The sequence below is a fragment of the Chlorocebus sabaeus genome, chromosome 24 (assembly GCF_047675955.1).
Source record: "Chlorocebus sabaeus isolate Y175 chromosome 24, mChlSab1.0.hap1, whole genome shotgun sequence".
In the NCBI taxonomy this organism is placed as follows: Eukaryota; Metazoa; Chordata; class Mammalia; order Primates; family Cercopithecidae; genus Chlorocebus; species Chlorocebus sabaeus.
In genome coordinates this window covers 64,932,022-64,959,176 of record NC_132927.1, presented here as the reverse complement: position 1 = coordinate 64,959,176, position 27,155 = coordinate 64,932,022, and the positions used below count along the sequence as shown (strand labels likewise).

The 27,155-nt window shown below is 38.4% G+C and overlaps 1 protein-coding gene across 17 annotated transcripts in view; it reads left to right on the top strand.

Moving 5' to 3' along the window:
- Nucleotides 1-27,155, top strand: part of EML5 (EMAP like 5) — a 188,452-nt gene that overhangs the window by 127,581 nt on the left and 33,716 nt on the right. For 12 of the 17 annotated variants that reach the window (XR_012091027.1, XR_012091028.1, XR_012091026.1 and 9 more), the window contains exons 22-28: nucleotides 9,669-9,821; nucleotides 10,529-10,660; nucleotides 11,994-12,082; nucleotides 13,303-13,479; nucleotides 16,873-17,074; nucleotides 17,755-17,881; nucleotides 26,027-26,041. Coding sequence is in view for 8 of the 17 variants with exons in the window: in XM_037984358.2 (XP_037840286.1) it covers nucleotides 9,669-9,821; nucleotides 10,529-10,660; nucleotides 11,994-12,082; nucleotides 13,303-13,479; nucleotides 16,873-17,074; nucleotides 17,755-17,881; nucleotides 26,027-26,041 (895 nt within the window). In the remaining 9 variants the exon portion in view is untranslated. Of the gene's footprint in view, nucleotides 1-9,668; nucleotides 9,822-10,528; nucleotides 10,661-11,993; nucleotides 12,083-13,302; nucleotides 13,480-16,872; nucleotides 17,075-17,754; nucleotides 17,882-26,026; nucleotides 26,042-27,155 lie in introns of those variants that run through there. The other 5 variants (XR_005235451.2, XR_005235455.2, XM_073011239.1 and 2 more) reach the window with 2 other exon arrangements.

The following is a 27,155-nucleotide window of genomic DNA, read 5'->3' as shown; positions in this document are numbered from 1 at the left end:
AACTTTGTTCTATTCGGGTGCCCCAATCAGTCATAGGTTCAGTCTTTCTACATAATCCCATAGTTCTCAGAGGTTTTGCTCATTCTTTTTCCTTCTTTTTTTTCCCCTCTAATCTTGTATGTGTGTCTTATTTCAGCAAGATAGTCTTCAAGCTCTGAAATTCTTTCCTCTGCTTGGTCTGTTCAGTTATTGATACTTGTGGTTGCATTGTAACATTCTTGGTTGTGTTTTTCAGCTCCATCAGGTCATTTATGTTCCTCTCTAAACTGGTTATTCTCGTTAACAGCTCCTGTAATGTTTTATCATGTTTCTTAGCTTCTTTGCATTGGGTTAGAACATGTTCCTTTAGCTCAGCAAAATTCGTTATTACCCACCTTCTGCAACCTACTTCTGTCAGTTCATCCTTCTCAGCTTTTGCCCAGTTCTGTGCCCTTGCTGGAGAGGTGTTGTGTTAATTTGGAGGAGAAGAGGCACTCTGGCTTTTTGAGTGTTCAGCATTTTGTTCTTTGATTCTGTCTCATCTTTGTTAGTTTATCTAGCTTCAATCTTTGAGGCTGCTGACCTTTGGATGGGGTTTTTGTAGGGGCTTTTTTGTCAATGCTCTTGTTGTTGCTGTTTGTTTTTCTTTTTCTTTTTTTTTCTGAGACAGAGTCTTGCTCTGTCACTCAGGCTGGAGTGCAGTGGCATGATCTTGGCACACTGCAACCTCCACCTCCTGGGTTCAAGCAATTCTCTGCCTCAGCCTCCCAAGTAGCTGGGATTATAGGTACCTGCCACCACACCCAGCTAATTATTTTGTAGTTTTTAGTAGAGACAGGGTTTCACCATCTTGGCCAGGCTGGTCTTGAACTCCTGACCTCAAGATCCACCTGCCTCGGCCTCCCAAAAGTGCTGGAATTACAGGCATGAGCCACTATGCCTGGCTTGTTTTTCTTTTAACAGTCAGGCCCCTCTTGCTCTTCCAGTTGAGGTTTGCTGGAGGTCCACTCCAGAGCTTCTTTGCCTGGGTCGCTCCCACACCTAGAGGTGTCATTAGTGGAGGCTGCAAAACAGTAAAGGTGGCTGCCTGCTCCTTTCCCTGGGATCTTTGACCCAGAGGGTCACTGAACTACCAGTGGGAACGCCCCTGTATAAGGTGTCTAGCAACCCCTGTTGGGGTGGTCTCACCCAGTCAGGAGGCACAAGATCCAGGACCCACTTAATGAAAGCACTCTGACTACCCCTTGGCAGAGGGGGTGCATTGCACTGGGGGGAATCCCACTCATCCTGACTGCCCAGATTCCTCACAGTTGGCAGAGGGAAAGACTAAGTCTGCTGATCCATGGAGACCATGGTGCTCAGGAGCTCAGTCCCTGGGAGACTAGAGTTCTGTCTGCAAACTTCTGGCTGGAGTTGCTGAAATTCCTGCAGGGAGACCCCACCCAGTGAGGGAGTATGGTCAGGGTCCAACCTAAAGAGGCAATCTGGCCACCATCTGCCACAGCCCAGATCTGTGCTGCACTGTGGTGAATTCCTCCTGGGTCTAAACTGACCATTTTCCCAGGCACCTGCAGAGGAGAAATGGCAGACTGGAGCTGCAGTGATGTCTGCTGCCCTCCCCCAGGGAGCTCAGTCTTCTGAGGCAGCAGGCAGCCAAAGTCATGATGGCCGCCCCTTGCCCCAGGAACTTGGTAGTCTTAGACAGTCTCTAGCTAAGTGGCCACTGCGAATCTGTGCAGCTCTGTGCTTGGGACTCAAGGAACTGGGGACGTGGGCTCACGAGGGGGATCTCCTGATTCACGGGTTGCACAGATCCGTGGAAAAAGTGTGGTCTCCCGAGCGGGATAGCACAATCACTCACTGCCTCTCTTGGCTGGGAGTGGGAGCTCCTCTTGTCCCGTGCAGCTTCCAGGTGGGCCGTCATGGCTCCCACGTGGGCTGTAGCTCCACCCTGCTTTTCCTCACTCTCCATGGGTCATGCTGACCACCTTGTCAGTCTCAGTGAGAGGACCTGGATACCTCAGTTGCCGGTGTAGGATTCTCTTGCCATTTTCAGTCTTCTCGGTGGGAGCCTCTGATCACAACTGTTTCTAATTGGCCTTCTTGGCCCCTCCCCTTCCAAATGTGGCTTTTTTGCTCTGGTTTTCTGCTCCCCTTTTATTGTTGGTAACTAGAATATTTTTCTTATTTTTCAACAATCTCAACTATGAATTTAAAAGGATACTTACTATGTTAATCTTTGCTTAAACTCAACTGCCACCAGAACATTCAGTGAGCTTGTGGCAAAAAAGCTTGCCAGAGGGTGCAGCCCTCAGTGGAACAGTGAGAGCAGTCACTTGGTGAAGGAGAAGCTTGCCAGAAGCAGCAGGCCAGAGCTGAATGGTCAGAACCACTGCTTGGTGAAGAGCTTAAACTAGGGCAAAAGTCATTGAACTGTGAGGACTACTGCCAGAGAATCTTACTGAAATCTGCAAACTGCTGCTCAATCATTAGAGCCATTACAGTGATGGTGGAGAAACTTGCTGGAAGAGGCAGTTGGGGCTGCCACTGTGGTGAATGCTGTCAGGCTTCCTTCATGCCAGTGCCCTGGCTCTGTTGGTAAAACAGCACAGTGGAAGAAGGGCTTTGTTTTGGCCTTGTAGTGTCTTTCCAGCTCCCTCTACTGGCAAGCTAGTAAAAAAGTCTGTGAGGCCCAAAGTGGTGGATTTGGAAGTGAGATGCAATAAATTAATAACCAGCACAGTCTTCCCCTCTGGGTAGTCAGCATCCACAAGAACCTTTATACATACATTTGAACTTCAGTACAATCACAGAACTAACCTTATGTTTCTACCCAAAGAGATGCAGCTACCCTTGGTACAAGCGAAGTAGTTCTTACCCCTAAAGATAGAAGACATACAGTTCCAACAGTCATTGTATACATTGCTGACTATATCAGTTATTCTCAAATTTAGTCATGGTCTTATATTCTTTTAACACAAAAGTTAAAGTTAACCTCCAACAAACTCGTGTAAAATATTAAGGAGAAAGAGGAGAGAAAAGTAAAATAGTTAATATACACAAATAAAGATATATATATAAAACACTTACGTAAAGTTAGTATAGTCTTTATTTCTACAACTGATCATAAAGCTGTAGTTAACATCTATGACTTTTTTCTTGCGCTAACCATTCCATATTGTTCTTGTCCTTAGCCACAACTCCAGGTGGTTGTGATGATGTAACCGGTGGAGTAACCCAAACCTTCGTTACTGAAGCATCTGAAGAAATGCCCTTTTTCCCCTGGTTGCTGTCATTTTCCATTAAGCTTTACCATTGGTCATGGAGGGACTAAGAGGTGTTGCAGCAAATCCTCTTGGTTCCAGACATAGCCCTCTTTACTTTCATTATGTAGCAGCAACTCAATTCCACTTTGTAATCAGGATCAGTCACACCAGCCAGAAGAGTAATAACTTCATTCTTTTCCTGTTAGTTTAGTGACATAAGGAGCCCACCATGGCTAGGTGGCAGTCTCACCTTCCAATACAATGGAACTATTGTTCAGTCCCCTGGTAGAAGCATTCCCCCTGCTCTTGGGAGCTAATGCTCTGAATCAATAGGGTTCAGAGTTACCAGGATGCAAAACAAAATTGTGCAAATTGATTATTAGATATAATAGTGAGAAGGGCCACTCTCAGTTTCACCTTTTGATTTCCAGACCCCTGAATTCTGGCTGTGAGGTAGACAGCACTGTATAATGGTTTATGATTCAGAGCTTATACTGCATCCTGTAAAACAGATACCTAGTCTTTTGAGGTATTGTTTTCCAAATGGTGCCATATATAAGTCTTCAGTTAGCCATTCTATCAGCAGCTTTCTTTGGGAAATGGGGGTATGTGATAAAACCAGTTAATTCCATGGGCACAAGCCCAATGCTACACATTGTTTGCTATGAAGTGAATTTCTTTGTCAGAAGTGTGAGTTCTATGATGATAGTTAAGGCATCCTGTGTGTCCATGGATGATGATGCTAGTAGAAACATTATGAGCAGGGAAAGTAATCCAGAATTCATATCTATTCTACTGAGTGTAAACCTTTGTCTCCTCCATAATGGAAGAGGTTCAGTGTAACTAGCATCCCATCAGTTAGCTGGCTTGTCTTCCTGGGGGAATGGTGCCATATCAGAGATTCCATTGGTCTTTTCTGTTAATAGATTAGACACTCGGCAGTAGTGACAGCAAGATCAGTCTTGCCATGAAGTCCACATTTTTGAGCCCAATCATAGACTCTGCCCTTGCCACCACTGAGAGCCCACTGGGCAAGTGCTAGGTAGCTAGGAAAAGAGGCTGACTGATATCCTCAGAGGGTATCATTTTGTTCATCTGATTATTGAGAGCCTCGTCTGTATTGGATACTTTGATGAGTATTTTCTAGGACACAAAATCTTCATAGCCTGTCCCCTGAGAATTTCATCCACACATCTATTTTCTAGCCTCCAATATTTTATTCCTGTTTTTTCAAAGTCCCTATCATTCAGTTAGCCATTACTAATGAACCAGTGTAAATCTGTACATGCGATCATCTCTCACTTCAAAGTGGAAAACCAAATAGACTGCTTGAAGTGCTGCCCATGGGGAGATTTTACCTACAATGCTGTTTTTTGGGGGGTCACTCCTGAGTGGGGCTGTAATACTTTCAAGTAGGTACCAACATAGCAATAGAAACTTAAGTCTGACTCACAATTTTTTCTTCCTCAGTGAACTGATAATAAGGAACACCCATGAGGCCACAGATATAGACCGAGAGAGGAAAGAGGCATTGCAGCAAGAATTTTTTAAAGAAATTTGAGGCACCTGTTCATGTAAATTACTTGTAACTTCCAGATCTTTCAAGTTTGGTCTTTTCCATTTGATACATTGCTGCTGTGCACACGCAATCTCTGGCTTGGTTAGTCATGTAACTTTCAGTTCATGATAGGAAGCTCAGGACACATAGTTACCTGATACCCTGTAGTTAGGCATTTCCTCTCTAATAAGGGCTGGTAGCAAGCAAGAAGCTGATTCTCAAAAGGAAAATAATTATCTATAAAGAGGACATAGATTTGCTCTTAAGTCCTACAGTTCTGCAGTATGATTCTCCTTTGGTAGCTTCCAGAGGATCCATAGAGCATTGCTATTTACCATATACACTTTGAGTATTATTGGATTCATTAGCCATCAGCAGAAATCTCCACAGGCTAAAACATTGTGATTATCAGTACATTCCTGCTGTCCTTTTCTGTAAAAGCATCTACCTTTACAATCCAGAAGTGGGTTAGTTAAGTGCTGCTACTTGGCCTCTGCTTCTCCATGATTATCTCTGTTAAATCAGGGAGGCTGTGTCAATGGCAATGTCTCCTGTGGCAAGGGTATCCAATCTTTTGGCTTCCCTGGGCCTCATTGGAAGAAGAATGGTCTTGGGCCACACATAAAATACACTAACACTAATGATAGCTGGTGAGTTTTTAAAAATCGCAAAAAAAATCTCATGATGTTTTAAGAAAGCTTATGGATTTGTGTTGAGTCATATTCAAAGCCATCCTGGTCTGCATGCCACCCATGGGCCGCAGGTTGGACAAACTTGCTGTCGTTTTCCATTAAGCTTTACCATTGGTCATGGAGGGACTAAGAGGTGTTGCAGCAAATCCTCTTGGTTCCAGACATAGCCCTCTTTGCTTTCATTATGTAGCAGCAACTCAATTCCACTTTGTAATCAGGATCAGTCACACCAGCCAGAAGAGTAATAACTTCATTTAACTCCATTTGGAAAACAATACCTCAAAAGACTAGGTATCTGTTTTACAGGATGCAGTATAAGCTCTGAATCATAAACCATTATACAGTGCTGTCTACCTCACAGCCAGAATTCAGGGGTCTGGAAATCAAAAGGTGAAACTGAGAGTGGCCCTTCTCACTATTATATCTAATAATCAATTTGCACAATTTTGTTTTGCATCCTGGTAACTCTGAACCCTATTGATTCAGAGCATTAGCTCCCAAGAGCAGGGGGAATGCTTCTACTAGGGGACTGAACAATAGTTCCATTGTATTGGAAGGTGAGACTGCCACCTAGCCATGGTGGGCTCCTTATGTCATTAAACCAACAGGAAAATGACTACAGTCATTGCTGACTTATGTGTGAGAACAGTTATAGAGCTTTTTGAGATGTAGATGCTGCCCTTAATATGTTTGTCAATGCATTAGTGAAGAGACTATAATATGTTTTTCAATGCATTAGTGAAGGGACTATTTTCTAGACTTTCTTGGGGGATGTAGTTGGGGGATGGATGTGCAGGTTGCATATGAAAAATCTATTCAAACATTCTTACCTCCCTGAGCTTTTAGATTCATTCTTCTCCATGAGGTGTCAGCCCATGGGTCAAAGCCAGCCCACCTCCTGATTTTGTAAATAAAGTTTTATTGGATCACAGCCATGCTCATTCATTTATGTATCATCTAGGGCTGCCTTCACACTATCATAGCAGAGCTTAGTATTTGTGACAGAGACCATATGGCACACAAAGTTAAAAATATTTACTATTTTGTTCTTTAAGAAAATGTTTGCTGATCTCTGTCCTAGAGTATGCTGCAGTTTGACCCACGTTATGAGTAGTGACAGCAAAGGAGGGGTTATAGTAATTCTTCAGAAAGATGAGCATTTCCCTGCAGGGCAACTGCCCCAGAAGGTCAGACTTCTCAGACACAGGGAAAGCAAGCTATTTGCACTCGAAAGTGAGACTCAGAATAACACAGAAATTTGAGTTTCTCAGCTTTATTTAAGTCCAACCAGATATCCCCATTCCAGGTTTCAGAGTGCCCAATTAATGCCTTAACTTTCACATAAAGAACTTGGCGAGGCTGTCAGTTCAATTGACATTGTAAATTTGCAACTCACACAATTAAATTTGTGTTTAATGTTTAGTAATATCAGTCCTGTGGATTTAAGATGCCAGAGATTGTTTTAGACTTGCCATGGAAGCATTCTCTATTGAGACCACAACTCATGCGGATAGTTTAAGCACCCGAGTTTTACTTCTTTCTGTAAATGTTCCACACCGTCAGTAAAATCTATTGCACACCACAGTCCTTATCATCATCACTATGGTAATGCTAAGGGCAGCAGCCTCATGGGCTCCCAAGGTGCTTAGCTCAGTAGACACTCATCTCAGTAGACACTTTATCATAATCAACAGGATATAACTTGATTAATTGTGATACCAATGTATACCTTGGGTTGTTAACATTCCATTTCCCATTGGTAAGGGCCCAGCACTGTGCTCAAGCCCAAAGGCATAACTGAGCCCATCCATCTTTGATGGTCTCTCTCCGGAGACCACTTCAGTACCAATTCTCTATCTGTCAAGAGACAGAAATTACCCCCAGTAATTTGAACATAAAATTTAATACGACATGTTAACTAATTAAAGGTGGTTAACTACTAAAAGGCATAAAAGAGGATTCTAAGGGGTGTCACCCATGGGCTGACACCCGATGGAGAGGAATGAGTCTAAAAGCTTAGGGAGGAAAGAATGTTTGAATATATTTTTCATATGCAACTCAGAAGTAGCAGCTCCAAGCAGCTGCAACCCATAGGACTAATGAGGAATTAACCTCATGGAGGGGAAGGATGGACCCTCCATTGACCCTCTAGCTCCAGCACATGGTAAGAGGGAAGAAGTCTTTTCCTTGTGATTTGCCCTTGCAGTGTCCCTCCAGTGTATCTACTGGAAAATTCAAGTCAACTAGCAAGAGAAAACATGCTACAGCATCCAGTTTCAGGATCACATAGCAGGAAAAAGAAGGCTGGATTTGGAACTGAGAGGCAACCAATTAATAACAAACTCTTAACCAGTTTATGGTTGTAACTACTATCTGTGTGCAACTGTGTCCCATATTATATCTCGTCTGTTCTTCTCCCTTGAGCTCCTGAAAAGGATTCATATATTAAATTGTCTCCTTCATGTCTTCGCTTGAACTTTTCATAGGCATCTTTAACTTAATTTGCACAGAACTAAGCACTGGTTCCTCCTCTAGTTTATCCCATCTCAGTAAATGGCATCACCACTCAAGCAAAACCATGCCCTTGATGCCTTTCACCCCACAGCCAGTTGGTCAAAGTTCTACCAGCTCTGTCTTTGAAATATATCCAAATCTTATCACCTCCACTGCTGCCACCCTGCTCCAGGTCACCATCATCTCATGACTCTCAAATCTGAGAAATCATGTGTTAGATTTCTTCATTTCCAATGTATGCTTGATAATTAAATGACTACTTGTTCTCAATTTAATCTATAACTTTTCATTCGATATATACCCCATCCTTTCCTCATCAGATTTCATACAAGATACCAAAATCCTTAGGGCTTTTGAATATGTTTGCTGCAACCCTTGCTGTTAGGGTAAGTCTTTTTTGTGTTTATCAGTGCAGCACTAAACCTTATTTTTACTAATTAATGTTAACGTCATTAATGACATTAATGAATGATATTAATTTTATCATTAATAATAAAATTATTGTTTCATCTATGGTTCTGAAACTTATATAGATAGATATATCTTCCTACCATTAATAATGGCCTATTATCAGATTTTTAAAAATAGTTTCATAGGCCAGGCGCTGTGGCTCACGCTTGTAATCCCAGCACTTTGGGAGTCGGAGGCAGGTGGTTCACCTGAGGTCAGGAGTTTGGGACCAGCCTGACCAACATGGTGAAACCCCATTTCTACTAAAAATACAAAAGTAGCCAGGCCTGGTGGCACACACCTGTAATCCTAGCTACTTGGGAGGCTGAGGCAAGAGAATCACTTGAATCCAGGAGGCGGAGGTTGCAGTGAGCTGAGATCACGCCATTGCACTCCAGCCTAGGCAACAAGAGGGAAATTCCATCTCAAAAAAAAAAATCATTTTTATAAAGATGACTTATTTCTTAGATTTCTATTTTTTTGGAAAGGAGCTACAAAGGTAAAACCTACTCTGCAAAAAACTTCCACGTATATCACTGGCTTTTTATGTTAATTAAAAGTTTTCATCAGCTTAATTTCTTTTAAGGTAAATATCAGTACTTGCTTTTGTTGTATTCAGAAATGAGTTTCATTCCTGCTTAGAATTCCATACCATTGACTTCTATAGAAAACTTTCATCTGTATTTCTTGACTCCTTTTTAATATTGATTTGAGGCCATAATAAAGAGGCAACCTTTTTGAAATAATAGATTCTTTAAGCAAATACTTTTTTTTTTTTTTTTTTTTGAGGCAAGGTCTCACTCTGTAACCCAGGCTGGAGTGCAGTGGTGCAATCATAGCTCACTGCACCCTCAACCTCCTGGGCTCAAACAGTCCTCCCGCCTCAGCCTCCTGAGTAAATGGGACTACATGTGTGTGTCACTATGCCTATTTATTTATTTACTTACATACCTGTCTTCCCTTCCCTCTTCTCTCTTCCCCCTTGCCCCTTGTCCTTTGCCCCTTGCCCCTTCCCCTACTCTGTCTACTGGTAGAGATGGGGTCTTGCTATGTTGCCCAGGCTGGTCTTAACCTCCTGGCCTCAGGCAATCCTCCTGCCTCAGCTCCCCAGAGTGCTTGGATTATAGGCATGAGCCACCACACCTGGCCCGTACTTTAAAAAAAGGTGGGTGGGGGGGGGAATTGCCTAATATACTCTTTCTCTTTCAGGTGGGAGGTGTTGCTGTTTTTCTCCTGATGGTAAAGCTTTAGCCGTAGGTCTCAACGATGGAAGCTTCTTAATGGCAAATGCAGATACTCTAGAGGATCTTGTGTCTTTTCATCACAGAAAAGATATGATTTCAGATATTCGATTTTCACCTGGTAAGATCCATTGAAATTGTATTTGCGTATTAACTTGGGTCTGGCAGTGTATAAATGTATCATGTATAATTTTTATGAACTGTTATATTATCTGAGAACTTAACTTTTTTACTAGAGGAGTCAGTGTAGCAAGAGGTAAAAGCCCTGTTGTTAGATTGGTGCAAATATCTGTCTTAGTGCCAATTCTGTTACTAAATTTTCTGTGTGACTTGAGCCAGGATGCTTCTCTGAGCTTTTGTTTCCTCATCTGTGACATAAAAGGGGCTGGATAACTGTTTTCATTATATTCTTAATGCTTTTGAAATTGCACTCATTTTACTCCATTAACTTCCATGTATTCATTATCTACTACAAACCTACTGTAATGCAGCAATTACTAATGTTAAGGCAAAATTTACTTATGTTGGTTTAGTTCCATTTTTTTCTAAATTTAGAGGGAATTTTTTTTAATACAAAGTATCAAAACTACATCATACATAGTTTTTGACATTTGCTTCCCACTGAACTAATTTGTTACACTAAAAAATTATTTTGTTAAGTTGAATATACTTGAAAAATGTTATCATTTGTCATTTGACACATCTGTCTTCTTATTATGAAACAACTAAGATTCCTCTATAAAGAAAAGGAAAATTAACTCTAGTTGCAGAGTGTAAAAAAGTATTTCCAAAGATAGAAAATGTCAAGCAAATATGTTTCTGTTATAGGTTCTGGGAAATATCTTGCTGTAGCATCCCATGACAGCTTTATAGATATATACAATGTAATGAGTAGTAAACGAGTAGGAATATGCAAAGGAGCTACCAGTTACATAACCCATATTGATTGGGATATTAGAGGTAAGACTTTAAATAACTTAATATTTGATAAAAGTTTCATTTGATTTAGTATAGCTATATTAGAGAAACAGAAAAGTGATTCAACAGATGAGTTTAAAAGAATTGGGGAAAGCAACCATTATTCTCAAAATTATTTTTTACTATTTTACTTCTGAAGACGAACACTATAGAGTTGAGACTTTTTCTTTTTTCTTTTCTTTTTTTGAGACAAGTATTACTCTGTCACCCAGGCTGGAGTGCTGTGGTACAATCACAGTTTACTACACCCTCGACCTCCTGGGCTTAAGTGATCCTCCCAATTCAGCCTCCTGAGTAGCTGAGACTACAGGCATGCACCACCATGCCTGGCTAATTTTTAAATTTTTTGTAGAGACAGGGTCTCACTATATTGCCCAGGCTGGTCCTGAACTCCTGGACTCAAGCAATCCTCCCACCTTGGCATCCCAAAGTTCTGGGATTATTGGCATGAGCCACTGCACCCAGCCTACACTTTTCAATACTTCACCTAATATCATTCAAATAATAGTAGAGTAAATGATTAGTTGTTTAATTTGTAAAGCAATTTAAATATTATGCAAAAAATTTGTTATGATGTATTGATCTCTGCTATATAAATTTGATATAAATAGACTATAGAAATGTTGGCCAGGTATGGTGGCTCACGCCTGTAATCCCAGTACTTTGGAAGGCCAAGGCTGGAGGACTGGGGTTTGAGACCAGCCTGGGCAAGAGAGTGAGACCCCATTCCTAAAAAAAATGTAATACATTTTTAAAAAGAAATGTTAATTAAGATTTTAAAGTCATTTTTCTCATTGTCTGATATGAAATATATTCTTTAAAAAGAGTAATAATCATATAACATAAAGAACTTAATGAGTATCTTTGTATTTTAGCAGAATGCATGGCATATTACTGAGTTTAATATGTTTGGTAAATGTTAAGTATTTTAAATGCTCTCTTTTTAAGGATGTTATTGTTTCATGTATTCAGCTGTATAAATTGAGCATCATAAAGTTTTTCTAAATATAGTTAAATGATACTTACACTTTAAAAAATATTTTAACATTTGTTTCTAGGAATTTTTTACATATGCATAACCAAAGAAATCATTTTTATGTATATATATACACAAAAATCAAACCACTTATGAATTTAGTTACTTAATAATGTGGAATTATAAAAATAAAATGCTCTTACTATATGTTGACTGCAGCAGAAAATAGGTTTTATATTTAAGCTGATTTTTTTCCCATAAAACTTAAACATCATACTGATGGTATATGTATTTATATGTATTTTATATGTGTAAATATTTTTAAAAATTTTTTTTAAGGAAAGCTTTTACAGGTCAACACTGGTGCTAAGGAACAGTTATTCTTTGAAGCTCCCAGAGGGAAAAAACAAACCATCCCCAGCGTGGAGGTAGGACAACAGTGGTGCTTGTAGTGTTGTTTATGTGAATAAGAGTGGCTAATAAACTGATACCTACTTTCTATCGTTTAGTTACACATGAAATCTGTTCTCAAATTATTAAAATAATGGATATTCTTGAGTTTATTGAGTCAGAATACATGGGTAAAGGAAGAAACACTATATTAATAAAAGGAGTCAGCGGGCATGGTGGCTCATGCCTGTAATCCCAGCACTTTGGAAGTCGAGGCAGGCAGATTGCTTGTGCTCAGGAGTTCAAGACCAGACTGGGCAACATGTTGAAATCCCATCTCTACAAAAACATACAAAAAATTAGTTGGGCGTGGTGGCATGTGCCTATAGTCCCAATTACTTGAGAGGCTGAGGTGGGAGGATTGCTTGAGCCTAGGAGGTGGAGGCTGCAGTGAGCCATGTTCATGCCACTACACTCCAGCATGGGTGACAAAGTGAGACCCTGTATTTAAAAAAAAAAAAAAAAAAAACAGGAATAAAGCACTTGTATGGCTAGCTAGGCTCCATTACTTTCCTCAAAAGACAAGAAGCGTGAAATAGCAAATAGAAGACGTGTCATCTAAGATTGGAGTACTGCATATCTGTCACATCCTTAGGAATCCGTATGCCTAAGATGTTTGTTGGCAGATTACTGTTTTTGTTCTCTTTTTTTTTTTAAAAAAAAGAAAAAGACAAAACAAGAAAAATTCTGTTGCATTTTGTGCCTGACAATATTAGCCTTGTTTTTTTTTTTTTTTTTTTTTTTAACTTGACCTAGGAAGAGAAGCTTAACAAATTTAACATGAAAGTGGCTTAATGAAGGGAGGGACCATAAGTAAAAGTTCTAAGTTTCTTCTAAGGGTTAGTTGGAAAACATACTTATAATGCATTATTAGAAATTTAAACATGAACTGTAAGAATCTTACTTGATTATCCTGAAGTCAGAAACAGTTTTATTATTAACACTGTATGCTTAGCATCTAGAACACACAGTGGATATATGATTATATTCTGAATAATGCTATGTTATAATTTTCTGCAGCAACTATTAGGCTCTGGGGAGCTGTAAAACCAAGACAACTAATAATTTAACTATTTTTTCATTAAAACTTTCATTTTACTTGTGACACACATAATTACAAAGAAAAATGTTTACATTTTGGTTGTTAATATTTTAGGTTTGGATAATCCAAACTTACAGCATTGTTTTTCCTTCTTAGGTAGAAAAAATTGCTTGGGCATCATGGACAAGTGTACTTGGTTTATGCTGTGAAGGAATTTGGCCAGTAATTGGAGAAGTTACAGATGTAACTGCTTCTTGCCTCACAAGTGACAAAATGGTTCTAGCTACTGGGGATGATTTGGGATTTGTGAAGTTATTTAGATATCCTACTAAAGTATGTGTTTTTCTTTAACTTTCCTAATGATCATAAATTATGAAATGGTTAAGGTAATGTCCTGACATAGCACTTCATTGTTATTAATTGTACATATGTAATACGTAATGTTGTAATATCAAAGGTTCAGAATTATGTTTCATATCTATAGCTTTTAAGTATTATAATTTATGATCCCATGCCTTAAGTTATATATCATATCCTATAGTGTTTTTCAGTATTGACTAATATGAATATCCCTTTTACAAGAAACATCTTGGCTGGGGACAGGGGCTCATGCCTATAATCCCAGCATAATACTTTGGGAGCCTGAGGTGGGAGGATCACTTGAGGCCAGGCATTTCAGGCCAGCCTGGGCAGCATAGCAAGACGTCCTCTCTACAAAACAGAGAAAAAGATTAGCCAGGCATTGTGGTAATGCCGGTAGTCCTAGCTACTCGGGAGGCTAAGGTGGGAAAATTGCTTGAGCCCAGGAGTTGGAGGCTACAGTGAGCTGTGGTCATGTTGTTGCACACCAGCCTGGGTGACAAAGCAAAATCCTATGTCAAAAGAGAGAGAGACACATTCCTTTTATCCCCAATATTAACTTCAATAATTTTTCTATTTTTAATTAAATATATACTATTAACAGTAAATATAAAATCTTTATAGTTACAACTTCAAACTTTAAGTTATTTTAACCAATTAAATAGAAAATACTTAATGCTTGTAAAATTAAACACTATTGATTTAATGTAATGAATGACTTTTTTGTTGAAACCAAATAATACAGATTCTTTTTTTTTCTGCTTTCGTAGCAGAATTTATGTGCATTTTAAATCATCAGCATCATTTGTTAATGATTTGATTTTCTGCTTAAAATTGGTATTTACTTGCTGCTTATGTATATTAAGATTTTTGTTGTTGTTGTTGTTTTTGAGATGGAGTCTCACTTTGTTGCCAGACTGGAGTGCAGTGGTGCGATCTCAGCTCACTGCAACCTCCGCCTCCCAGATTCAAGCTATTCTCCTGCCTCAGCCCCCTGAGTAGCTGGGATTACAGGCTTGCACCACCATGCCCAGCTGATTTTTTTGCATTTTTAGTAGAGATGGGGTTTCACCATGTTGGTCAGGCTGGTCTCAAGCTCCTGACCTTGTGATTCCCCCACTTCGACCTCCCAAAGTGCTGGGATTACAGGCGTGAGCCACTGGGCCCAGCCAACAGGTTCTTTGACATTCTACGTACCTATGCTACTGTGTGCTGTGCAAGTGCTTAATTCTTTTATCACTTCCCTCTGTTCAAACTACTGTAAAATATTAGGCTTTTGCTTAACACAGAAATAAAATTTATATATCAAGTCCAGATACAATGCATTCCTTTCTCTTTTTTTTTTTTTTTAAGACAACGTCTCTCTCTCTGTCACCCAGGCTGGAATGCAATGGCGCAATCATGGCTCACTGCAACCTCGACCTCCCAGACCCAATTTATCCTCCCACCTCAGCCTCTTGAGTAACTGGGACCACAGGCACATGCCACCATGCCTGGCTAATTAAATTTTTTTTTTTTTTTTTTTTTTTTTTTTGTAGAGATGGGGTTTCCAGATGTTGCCTATGCTGGTCTCAAACTCCAGAACTTAAGTGATCCTCCTGCCTCGGCATCCTAAAGTGGTGGGATTACAGGCGCAAGTCACTGTATCTGGCAGCATTTATTTCTTAATTCACAAATTAAGTTATATATTATACTCTGGCACCACCATGAACATAAAGATAAAGTTGAAATAGGGCACTGAAATCATATTGTGGTATTCAGTTCCTGGTGATCTTAAGTGTGGTCGTATTGAACTTATATTTTAACCTGCTATTATTACTTAGTAATACTTTGAAAACATCATTACGTATAATTAAATATTCTTCTACATCTTTTTTTCTGGTGCTCATATTAATATTTTTAGATCAGCATTGAAATGAAAACACAGGTTTAAAAATTCTCATTGAAAACTCCCAAGAAAATATTCCACAGATTCCTCTTTTAGATACATATAAATGGTAGGGTCTTAGTTGTTAGCAATGTGTTCCACTAAAATATTTGCCAGAAACTTCACTTCCAGCATTCCAGATGGTGTAGATCCCTAAGGAATAGGTTCTGGGATATTGATCTACAGATTATTTTTTCACCTTAGTGTAGCAAGAATCACGCAGTCTTAGAGAAACTACCTTCTTGCCATGCTTTGATGACAGATCCCTCACAACTTTTATTAAGAGTCATTATTCCTGCCAGGCGCAGTGGCTCACGCCTATAATCCCAGCACTTTGGGAGGCTGAGGCAGGTGGATCACCTGAGGTCAGGAGTTCGAGACCAGCCTAGTCAACATGGTGAAACCCCGTCTCTATTAAAAACAGAAAAAATTAGCTGGGCATGGTGGCGGATACCTGTAATCCCAGCTACTTGGGAGGCTGAGGCAGGAGAATCACTTGAACCAGGAGGCGGAGTTTACGGTGGGCCGAGATCACGCCAGTATCCGGTATCAAAAAAAAAAAAAAAAAAAAAAAAGAGTCATCATTCCTAGGGAATTCACAAATTTTGCTATCACTGTGTTTTGTATAAGACGTCTCTCATTTTAACACCTTTGAAAAGATTTTAATGGAAAACCTGCTTTATGATGCTTTGATTTGAAATGTATGTAACTTGGTAATGCTAGATTTTAAAGTTGCCAGTATTTATAACTTAAACTTTTATTGTTATTTAAAAGGAAAATACATTTCTATGTGTATTGCTTACAAACAAAAGCACTGATGAATTAAGATGAAAGATATTTACATGGGTATATACATAGATGTGTACCAGAGCAATTGATAGTTACTTTTTGTTAACATACTCATGCTGTACATAGGCATGTGTATCCTTTCTCAATTATTGCATCTATTTCCAACAGTAATACATCTGCTTAACCATTGTCTTTAATATATATACATTATTCCATATACATTGTAATTAACTATTACTTTGAACATTTAAGGTATTTAATTTTTTTCACTACTATAAGTAAATACCGTGGTATTTTTTTACACACATAGCATTTTTCTTAGCATAGATCCCTAAAAGGGAGATGGGTGAGTCAAATACAAGAACATTTTTATGCTTTTAATGCAGAATACCAAGTTGGTTTTTTAAATAATTTTGCCTGGGGTACTAGCATTTTGTGAAACTACTGGTTTTATATCTTGCCCTTAACAGGTTTGGGAATTTGGTATCTTTTATTCTGCTGAGTTTCAGTATTTTCTTCAATTTTTTTTAACACATTGCACTTGAAATGATTACTTTCTAATTATTTATTAATAAAATAAATTCAAAATCATAATGGAAATATTTAATGAAATTTCTCAGAAAGATTTTTTGAATTTTCTTCCTCTTTAGGGGAAATTTGGAAAGTTTAAGAGGTATGTGGCCCATAGTACACATGTCACAAATGTTCGCTGGACTTACGATGACAGCATGTTGGTTACCCTAGGAGGTACAGATATGTCTTTAATGGTGTGGACAAATGAGATGGAAGGCTATCGAGAAAAAAGGCCTTGTGATAGTGAAGAATCCGACATTGATTCTGAAGAAGATGGGGGTATGTCATTTTATAATACTTGAACAAAAATATCGGGAAAATTTAGCACAACTTATTTAAGCTGTAGAAGTTATAACAAGTAATAATAATATTTGAATAATTGCAGTGTTACTGTTTTTAGTCTGTTTAACATCAAAATCCATTTTTTGACTCAAGAACAACAGGTTGCCATGAATTTATGACTTAGATGTTATTTATCTACAAATGAATAATATCTAAATTTTAAATAAGTACTGTTAAGGTAAATGTTATATTATTAAACCTCATATTTTAAAATAATTTTGATTTTCTTCTAATATACCAGTAATATCAGCTCATTATAGAAAATGTATTTTGCCATAAAAATTAAACACAGTCTCCATAATTTGACCACACAGAGGTAACACCTCTTTTAACATTTGGGGTATATCCTAAGATGTATGTAGCTAATATTTTTTTAAGAAAAGTATGGTTGTATTGAACTTATTTTTTAACCTGCTATTATTACTTAATAATACTTTGAAAACATCATTACATATAATTAAATATTCTTCTACATCATTTTTTCTGGTTGCATATTCATAATTTGCTTATAACAACTTAATTTATTTCATATTGTTGAACATCTTTGTATCCAGTTTATAAGATCATAATTGATCTTGGTTATTGCTTGAAGAATAACTCATGTATTTTGACTGTAGGCTATGACAGTGATGTTACAAGGGAGAATGAAATCAGTTACACCATCAGAGCCTTATCAACAAATATTCGCCCAATGTTTGGAATCAAGCCTCATTTACAACAAAAAGAACCCTCAACTGATGAAAGGTAATAATTTAGTTTAATATTAGATGAAGAAAAAGATATTGTCATTAAAAATGGAATTTATCGACCGGGCGCAGTGGCTCACGCCTGTAATCCCAGCACTTTGGGAGGCCGAGGCAGGCGGATCACAAGGTCAGGAGATTGAGACTGTCCTGGCTAACTCAGTGAAACCCCATCTCTACAAAAATACAAAAAAAATTTAGCAAATTAGCTGGGCGTGGTGGTGGGCGCCTATAGTCCCAGCTACTCGGGAGGCTGAGGCAGGAGAATGGCATGAACCCAGGAGGTGGAGCTTGCAGTGAGCTGAGATCATGCCACTGCAGTCCAGCCTGGGTGACAGAGCGAGACTCCGTCTGAAAAAAAAAAAAAACGGATTTTATTGTTTAAGTGGCTTATTTGCACAAACTAAGTAACAGTGTTATTCTTGCTTTAGACAATTCACAACACCTCTTAGGAAGTATGTCTTAGAAGGCATTTAAAGTATATCTTTAAATACCTTTTGGTATCAGCCTGGGTGATGTAGTGAGACCTTGTCTCTATGGAAATATAAAAATATTCCAGGTGTAACGGTATGTGTTTATAGTCCCAGCTACTTCAAAGGCTGAGGCAGGAGCATTGCTTGAGCCCAGGAAGTTGAGATTGCAGTGAGTTATGATTGGCGCCACTGTGCTCCTACCTGGGTGTCAGAATGAGGCCCTGTCTCAAAAAAAAATCCGCAAAAAAAACACAAAAACAAAACCCTATTGGTGGTAATACTATGTATTAACACTAGTGGTTTAGGGAATTATACATATATATAAGGTTGATACGATTCATCTTATTTGCTAACTTTTATAAATGTATGTGATGAGGTTGGAGGAGATAATAAAAACTGAATGCAATACCAAGTACTTTTTAAGAAGTATGTGAGCGGTATTGTGATTCAGTTTTGAAAAGGCCTGCCTATCCATGTGCCTTTATTCAAGCATAGACAATCCTAATTTCAAAAATTTTCTAAAAAGTCAGGTTGTCTTTAATGGGAGTTATTAGTCTTAGTCTAGAGTCAGCAAATAAAAAAATAAAGACATATGCAAGGCCATTTTATGAGGAGAGATCACTTTTTTTTAATTATTATTATACTTTAAGTTCTGGGATACATGTGCTGAACGTGCAGGTTTGTTACATAGGTATACATGTGCCATGGTGGTTTGCTGCACCCATCAACCCATCATCTATATTAGGTATTTCTTCTAATGCTATCCCTCCCCTAGCTCCCCCCTCCCTGACAGGCCCCTGTGTGTGATGTTCCCCTCCCTGTGTCCATGTGTTCTCATTGTTCACCTCCCACTTATGAGTGAGAACATGTGGTGTTTGGTTTTCTGTTCCTGTGTTAGTTTGCTGAGAATGGTGGTTTCCAGCTTCATCCATGTCCCTGCAAAGGACATGAACTCATCCTTTTTTATGGCTGCATGGTATTCCACGGTGTTTATGTGCCACATTTTCTTTATCCAGTCTATTATTGATGGGCATTTGCATTGGTTCCAAGTCTTGGCTATTGTGAACAGTGCTGTAATAAACATATGTGTGCATGTGTCTTTATAGTGGAATGATTTGTAATCCTTTGGGTATATACCCAGTAATGGGATTCCTGGGTCAAATAGTATTTCTAGTTCTGGATCCTTGAGGAATCACCACACTATTTTCCACAATGGTTGAACCAATTTATACTCCCACCAACAGTGTAAAAGTATTGCTGTTTCTCCACATCCTCTCCAGCATCTGTTGTTTCATGACTTTTTAATGATCACCGTTCTAACTAGTGTGAGATGGTATCTCATTGTGGTTTTTCTTTGCATTTCTCTAATGACCAGTGATGATGAGCTTTTTTTCATGTTTGTTGGCCACATAAATGTCTTCTTTTGAGAAGTGTCTGTTAATATCCTTCGCCCACTTTTTGATGGGATTGTTTGTTTCTTTCTTGTAAATTTGTTTAAGTTCTTTGTAGATTCTGCATATTAGCCCTTTGTCAGATGGATAGATTGCAAAAATTTTCTCCCATTCTGTAGGTTGCCTATTCACTCTGATGATGGTTTATTTTGCTGTGCAGAAGCTCTTTAGTTTAATGAGACCCATTTGTCTATTTTGGCTTTTGTTGTCATTGCTTTCAGTGTTTTAGTCATGAAGTCTTTGCCCATGTCTATGTCCTGAATGGTATTGCCTAGGTTTTCTTCTAGGGTTTTTATGGTTTTAGGTCTTACGTTTAAGTCTTTAATTCACCTTGAGTTAATTTTTGTATAAGGTGTAAGGAAAAGGGGTCCAGTTTCACTTTTCTACATATGGCTAACCAGTTTTCCCAACACCATTTACTAAAGAGGAAATCCTTTCCCATTGCTTGTTTTTGCCAGGTTTGTCAAAGATCAGATGGTTGTAGATGTGTGGCATTATTTCCAAGGCCTCTGTTCTGTTCCATTGGTCTATATATCTGTTTTGGTACCAGTACCATGCTGTTTTGGTTACTGTAGTATAGTTTGAAGTCAGGTGGCGTGATGCCTCCAGCTTTGTTCTTTTTACTTAGGATTGTCTTGGCCTATATGGGCTCTTTTTTTGGTTCCATGTGAAATTTACAGTAGTTTGTTCTAATTCTGTGAAGAAAGTCTTTGGTAGCTTTTTGGGGGTAGCACTGAATCTACTTTAAACCAACAAAGATCAAAAAAGACAAAGAAGGGCATTACATAATGGTAAAGGGATCAATGCAACAAGAAGACCTAACTTTCCTAAATATATATGCACCCAATACAGGAACACCCAGATTCATAAACCAAGTTCTTAGAGACCTACAAAGAGACTTAGACTCCCACAAAATAATAATGGGAGACTTTAACACCCCACTGTCAATATTAGATCAATGAGACGGAAAATTAACAAGGATTATCAGGAGTTGAACTCAGCTCTGGACAAGCGGACCTAATAGACATCTACAGAACTCTCCACCCCAAATCAATAGAATATACATTCTTCTCAGCACCACATCACACTTATTCTAAAATTGACCACATAATTGGAAGTAAAACACTCCTCAGCAAATGCAAAACAATGGAAATAATAACAAACAGTCTCTCAAACCACAGTGCAATCAAATTGGAACTTAGGATTAAGAAACTCACTCTAAACCACACAACTACATGGAAACTGAACAACCTGCTCCAGAATGGCTACTGGGTAAATAATGAAATTAAGGCAGAAATAAATAAGTTCTTTGAAACCAATGAGAACAAAGACACAGCATACCAGAATCTCTGGGACACAGCTAAAGCAGTCTTTAGAGGGAAATTTATAGCCCTAAATGCCCACAGGAGAAAGTGGGAAAGATCTAAAATCAACACCCTAACATCACAGTTAAAAGAACTAGAGAAGCAAGAGCAAACAAATTCAAAAGCTAGCAGAAGACAAGAAATAACTAAGACCAGAGCACAATTGAAGGGGAGAGAGAGACACAAAAAAACCTTCAAAACAATCAGTGAATCCAGGAGCTGGGTGTTTTTTGAAAAGATTAACAAAATAGATAAATCACTAGCCAGACTAATAAATAAGAAAAGAGAGAAGAATCAAAAAGACACAATAAAAAATGATAAAGAGGATATCACCACTGATCCCACAGAAATACAAACTACCATCAGAGAATACTATAAATACCTGTACGCAGATAAACCAGAAAATCTAGAAGTGGATAAATTCCTGGACACATACACCCTCCCAAAACTAAACCAGAAGAAGTGGAATCCCTGAATAGACCAATAACAAGGTCTGGAATTGAGGCAGTAATTAATAGCCTGCCAATCAAAAAAAGCCCAGACAGATTCACATCTGAATTCTGCCAGAGGTACAAAGAGGAGCTGATACCATTCCTTTTGAAACTATTCCAAACAGTAGAAAAAGAAAGACTCCTTCCTAACTCATTTTATGAGGCCCGCATCATCTTGATACCAAAACCTGGCAGAGACACAACAAAAAAAGAAAATTTCAGGCCAATATCCCTGATAAACATCGATGCGAAAGTCCTCAATAAAATACTGGCAAACCAAATCCAGCAGCACATCAAAAAGCTTATCTACCACAATCAAGTCGGCTTCATCCCTGGGATGCAAAGCTCATTCAACATACCAAAATCAATAAATGTAATCCATCACATAAACAGAACCAATGACAAAAACCACATGATTATCTCAACAGATGAAGAAAAGGCCTTCGATAAAATTCAGCACCCCTTCATGCTAAAAACTCTCAATAAACTAAGTATTGATGGAACATATCTCAAAATAATAAGAGCTATTTATGACAAACCCACAGCAAATATACTGAATGGACAAAAACTGGAAGCATTCCCTTTGAAAACAGGCACAAGACAAGGATGCCCTCTCTCACTACTCCGATTCAACATAGTGTTGGAAGTTCTGGCCAGGGCAATTAGGCAAGAGAAAGAAAGAAATGGTATTCAAATAGGAAAAGAGGAAGTCAAATTGTCTCTGTTTGCAGAGGACATGATGGTATATTTAGAAACCTCCTTTGTCTCGGCCCAAAATCTCCTTAAGCTGATAAGCAACTTCAGCAAAGTCTCAGGATACAAAAATCAATGTGCAAAAATCACAAGCATTCCTATACACCAATAATAGACAAACAGCCAAATCATGAGTGAACTCCCATTCACGTTTGCTACATAGAAAATAAAATACCTAGGAATACAACTTACAAGGGATGTGAAGGACCTCTTCAAAGAGAGCTACAAACCACTGCTCAAGGAAATAAGAGAGGACACAAACAAATGGAAAAACATTCCATGCTCATGGATAGGAAGAATCTATTGTGAAAATGGCCATACTGCCCAAAGTAATTTAGAGATCACTTTTTAATGAAGTCTCTGAGCTAGATGACAGATTAAGAAATAAATTGTGAACCTGATCTTTTCAAAATCAAAGGTGGTAAACAATAAAAAGGGATATGGAGCAGTGAATGGCATGGACTTCCGAAGCAAAGAGGTTTAAAGAACAAAAAAGGAAAAGGTAACCAGAAACAGTAAGAAGGAATAGAGGGAGTGGGAGGTGGGAACAGCCTTGGGAGGTGAGAACAAGGCTGTGGTGAGGAAAACTTTATTATGAGAAATTAGTAGAAAAATTTGAGGGAGGAATTAAAAATAAAAGGGAAATCATTCACAGTTGAACAGGATTTGTAGAAAATTCAAGCGAATTTGTGGCCATTTCGGATAGAGCTGAAGAGTTTTGAAATTCAGAGAGAGAGAAATGACATTACAGGAAAGCTTTGTCAGAGGGATTTGAGTTTGCACCTATGGGTTTTATATTCGGGGAAAGGGATGAAGTTAAGGTGAAAAACACATTGGAAATGGGGAAGGGGAGAACTGAGAGATTTTGTGAATGGACTGACCCGTGTTACCAGGGAAGCTCTAGATGGAATGTTGAGGACACAGTGCCTCCTCAGCTCCTCTTCCAGGTGTTGTTTGCTGATGGTAGACCTCATGTAGCTCAGATCACAGCAACGGGAGGGCACCTAAGGAAGGGGGATGGAGAGTGATCATCTCGTTTTTCATTATGTATAAAGAGGCAAAGTATTAAATTAGGGGCATTTTTAAGAAAGCACAGTATACCATAATCTAAGTACTTGTACAGAATTCCATATTCCATGTTTCAAGTAACTTGCTAGAATGCAGCATCGTATAGTGCAAAGGACTTGAATTCTGGAGTCAGACAAATGGGTAAAATACTCATTTTTATCATTACCAGTTGTGTGAGTTTGAAAAATTATTCATTCTTTCTGAACCTCAGTTTCCTAAGTGGCAAAATGAACATTATAATCCCTAACTTATGGTATATTTCAAGTTTTAAATGAAATAATGTAAATCAAGAATTTAGATAGTGGGTCTTCACCAATGACACCTTATCCCTTGGAATAAAATAAAAGTTAACTGAGGAGATACCTGGTAAATACTTAAATATTATTTCTGAAATTAAATATTCACAAAGCAATAAGTACTACATATGTATTTATTAGAGAAATACAGATAAATATGAAAATGGAATATTATTTAAATATTCTAATTAGAATATTTGAAGTAGAGTGCTTAATATGACTTAAGGAAAATTATGTCTCCTAAGTAGTGAAAAGTGAAAAGTGTTCTGTGGGGAGAAGGAGGTCTAGACATTCCCATAAATTTCTTTCATTTGTTATATTGATTTAAAAAAAAAATATTTATCAGATAAATTTGGTATGTCAGAAAATGTGACCTAATTTTAATCTGTAGACTGCTTCATTCACGGTAAAACAGTTAAATGTAAATTTCCACCCATTGCTGAAGTGAGGCATGTTCTAATAGATGGAAATATTTTACTACTCATGAAGAATGATTAACACTGTCATAACTGTAATCTTTGATGTTAGTTTGTTTATTCTGTAGCTGTTTCCTAATTTTTCAAATTGCTTTGCATTTTGTTCTCAATTTACTTTACAATTTCAACCCTGCTAAATATTTTGAAAATGACAAGGTGTGGGGAGGGAGACAGGGGATCTGTTGGGCCCTGTGGCAGGGTCCAAGCACTGCTCTTTGCCTTAAAAAAAAAAAAGAAAAAATGACAAGGCAGAAGTCATTGATGTGACTTCATTTTCACAAAATGAAAAAAAAAATCAAAGGAGATTAAAAATGAAGAGATTCATATCTCTTTTTACCAACTTAGAATATTTGTGAGGAGATAATATGGTTCATAGTTTATTTAAATAATTGCTTTTTTAAGTAACATATATTACTGTCATAAATATGAAATAAAACACTTTATATGCAAAACAAGCCAAGTGCTGTGCCTCATGCCTGCAATCTCAGTGCTTTAGGAGGCTGAAATGGGAGGACTGCTTGAGACCAGGCATTTAGCACCAGCCTGGGTAACACAGCAAGACCCCATTTCTACAAAAAATAGAAAAATTAGCCAAGAATGGTAGTGCATGCCTGTACCAGGAGGTTCCTACTCAGGAGGCTGAGCAGGAGGATTGCTTCAGCTCAGGAGTTGGAGGCTGCAGTGAGCTATGATTGCACCCTTGCACTCCACCTATGGCAGCAGAGTGGGATCCTGTCTCTGGGAAAATAAATAAATGAAAAAAAAATTAAAAGCAATTAAATACTTAACAAATATCCACTTAAAAGGAAAAATGGCTTCTGATGACAATAACCATTCTATTTGGTTGATACTTTTTTTTTTTTTTTTTTAAGACGGAGTCTCGATCTGTTGCCCAGGCTGGAGTGCAGTGGCCGGATCTCAGCTCACTGCAAGCTCCGCCTCTCGGGTTTACGCCATTCTCCTGCCTCAGCCTCCCAAGTAGCTGGGACTACAGACGCCTGCCACCTCGCCTGGCTAGTTTTTTGTATTTTTTAGTAGAGACGGGGTTTCACCGTGCTGGCCAGGATGGTCTCGATCTCCTGACCTCGTGATCCGCCCGTCTCGGCCTCCCAAAGTGCTGGGATTACAGGCTTGAGCCACCGCGCCCGGCCCTTTGGTTGATACTTTTGTGGATTTTTTTCCTAAGTGATAATTTAATATTTTTTAATAAACGTTTTTGTTTTTGTTTTTTGTTTTGTTTTGTGCTTTTGAGACATAGCCTTGCTGTGTCGCCCAGGCTGGAGTGCAGTGGCACGATCTTGGCTCACTACAACCTCCACCTCCTGGGTTCAAACGATTCTTCTGCCTTAGCCTCCTGAGTAAGTGGGATTACCGGCACGCACCACACACCCAGCTAATTTTTGTTATTTTTAGTAGAGACGGTGTTTCACCATGTTGGCTAGGCTGGTCTTGAACTCCTGACCTCAAGTGATTCACCCACCTCAGTCTTCCAAAGTGCTGGCATTACAGGCATGAGCCACCTTGCCTGGCTAATAAATGTTTTTATAACAAATACTATGTATTTAAAGTAGTTATTTTTGTCAAATTTCCAATATTTGTGTATAAAAATATTTAAATCAATGTTTAAATCAATGTGACATAAGTTAGACATTTTTGTATTTCCTTAAAATTCTGTTGACATGTTGCCTTTCTTCTGTTTGCTAAAATGCTCTATTCTATTCATCATCAAATTTTATATGTTTTCCTACTTTTTTCCCCCTTGCTCCTTTTGAAGGCAGGGAGTAGTAAGGTAAGTGTTTTATAAAAGAAAGTATTTTATTCAAAAATTTACTCTTTATTTTATTCTTTATAGTATTTTAAGGTATTTATTTTTCCCTATAAAACATTTAACTACATTTGTCAACAAAGCATTATGAAATGAAGTAGGACAAATTCTATGAAAGAGTTGCATTTTTAGATAGTATATATGGTTGTTATTATAAGGGTCTTCATTATGATAAATTGTTTTACGTATGACTGTACAAACTACTACAATGCAAATAAATAGTTTTGGTTTTCCTTAAGTTTCAGAGGCTCGTAAAAACAGACCTAACCACACATATATTTAAGTGAAAGACTATTCAGTTTTAAACCTGTTAACATGATTTAATGCATGTTTAATCTATTCATTCATTTTAAAAGATGAAAAGAGGGTAACTATGATATTTGTATGTTTAATAAAATTATATGTAGGAAAAGACTCTTTGGGGGTACTTTTATATCTACCCTTGGTGATATGAAAATGTCCTGAAAGAGTTTCTGAAACAAGACAGTGTGGAAATGGCTAGTCTGTTTTATAAGTTAAAAAAGGTATTATGGCTGGGCATGATGGCTCAGGCCTGTAATCTCAGCACTTTGGAAGGCCGAAGTGGGAGGATTGCTAGAGCCTGGGAGTTCAAGACCAGCCTGGACAACATAATGAGACCCTGTTTCCACAAAAAATAAAAGTAAAAATGCATTAGCTGGGTGTGGTGGCAGCCCTGTGGTCCCAGCTACTCAAGAGGCTGAGGTGAGAGGGTCTCTTGAGCCTTGGAGTTTGAGGCTGCAGTGAGCCGTGATTGCACCACCGCACTCCAGCTTGGGCAACACATCAAGACCCTGTTTTGGGGGCTGGGGGTTGGGGGTAAGGTATCACTGGGAAAATGCTGGGAGATAAGGATGAAAACTGTAAACTTGAGACCAGATTGTGCAGAAAGTCAACTAATAGGCACCTGTTAATATTAGATCTACAGCAGGAATCTGTCATCTGTTTTAAGCAGAGTGGTGTGTACAAAGATACGAGTTCAGAGTATGAGGCAACCTCTAAAATGGGCCGTAAAATCTTATACTATTTTAACAGAAATAAAGCACCCGGATCTAGCCTC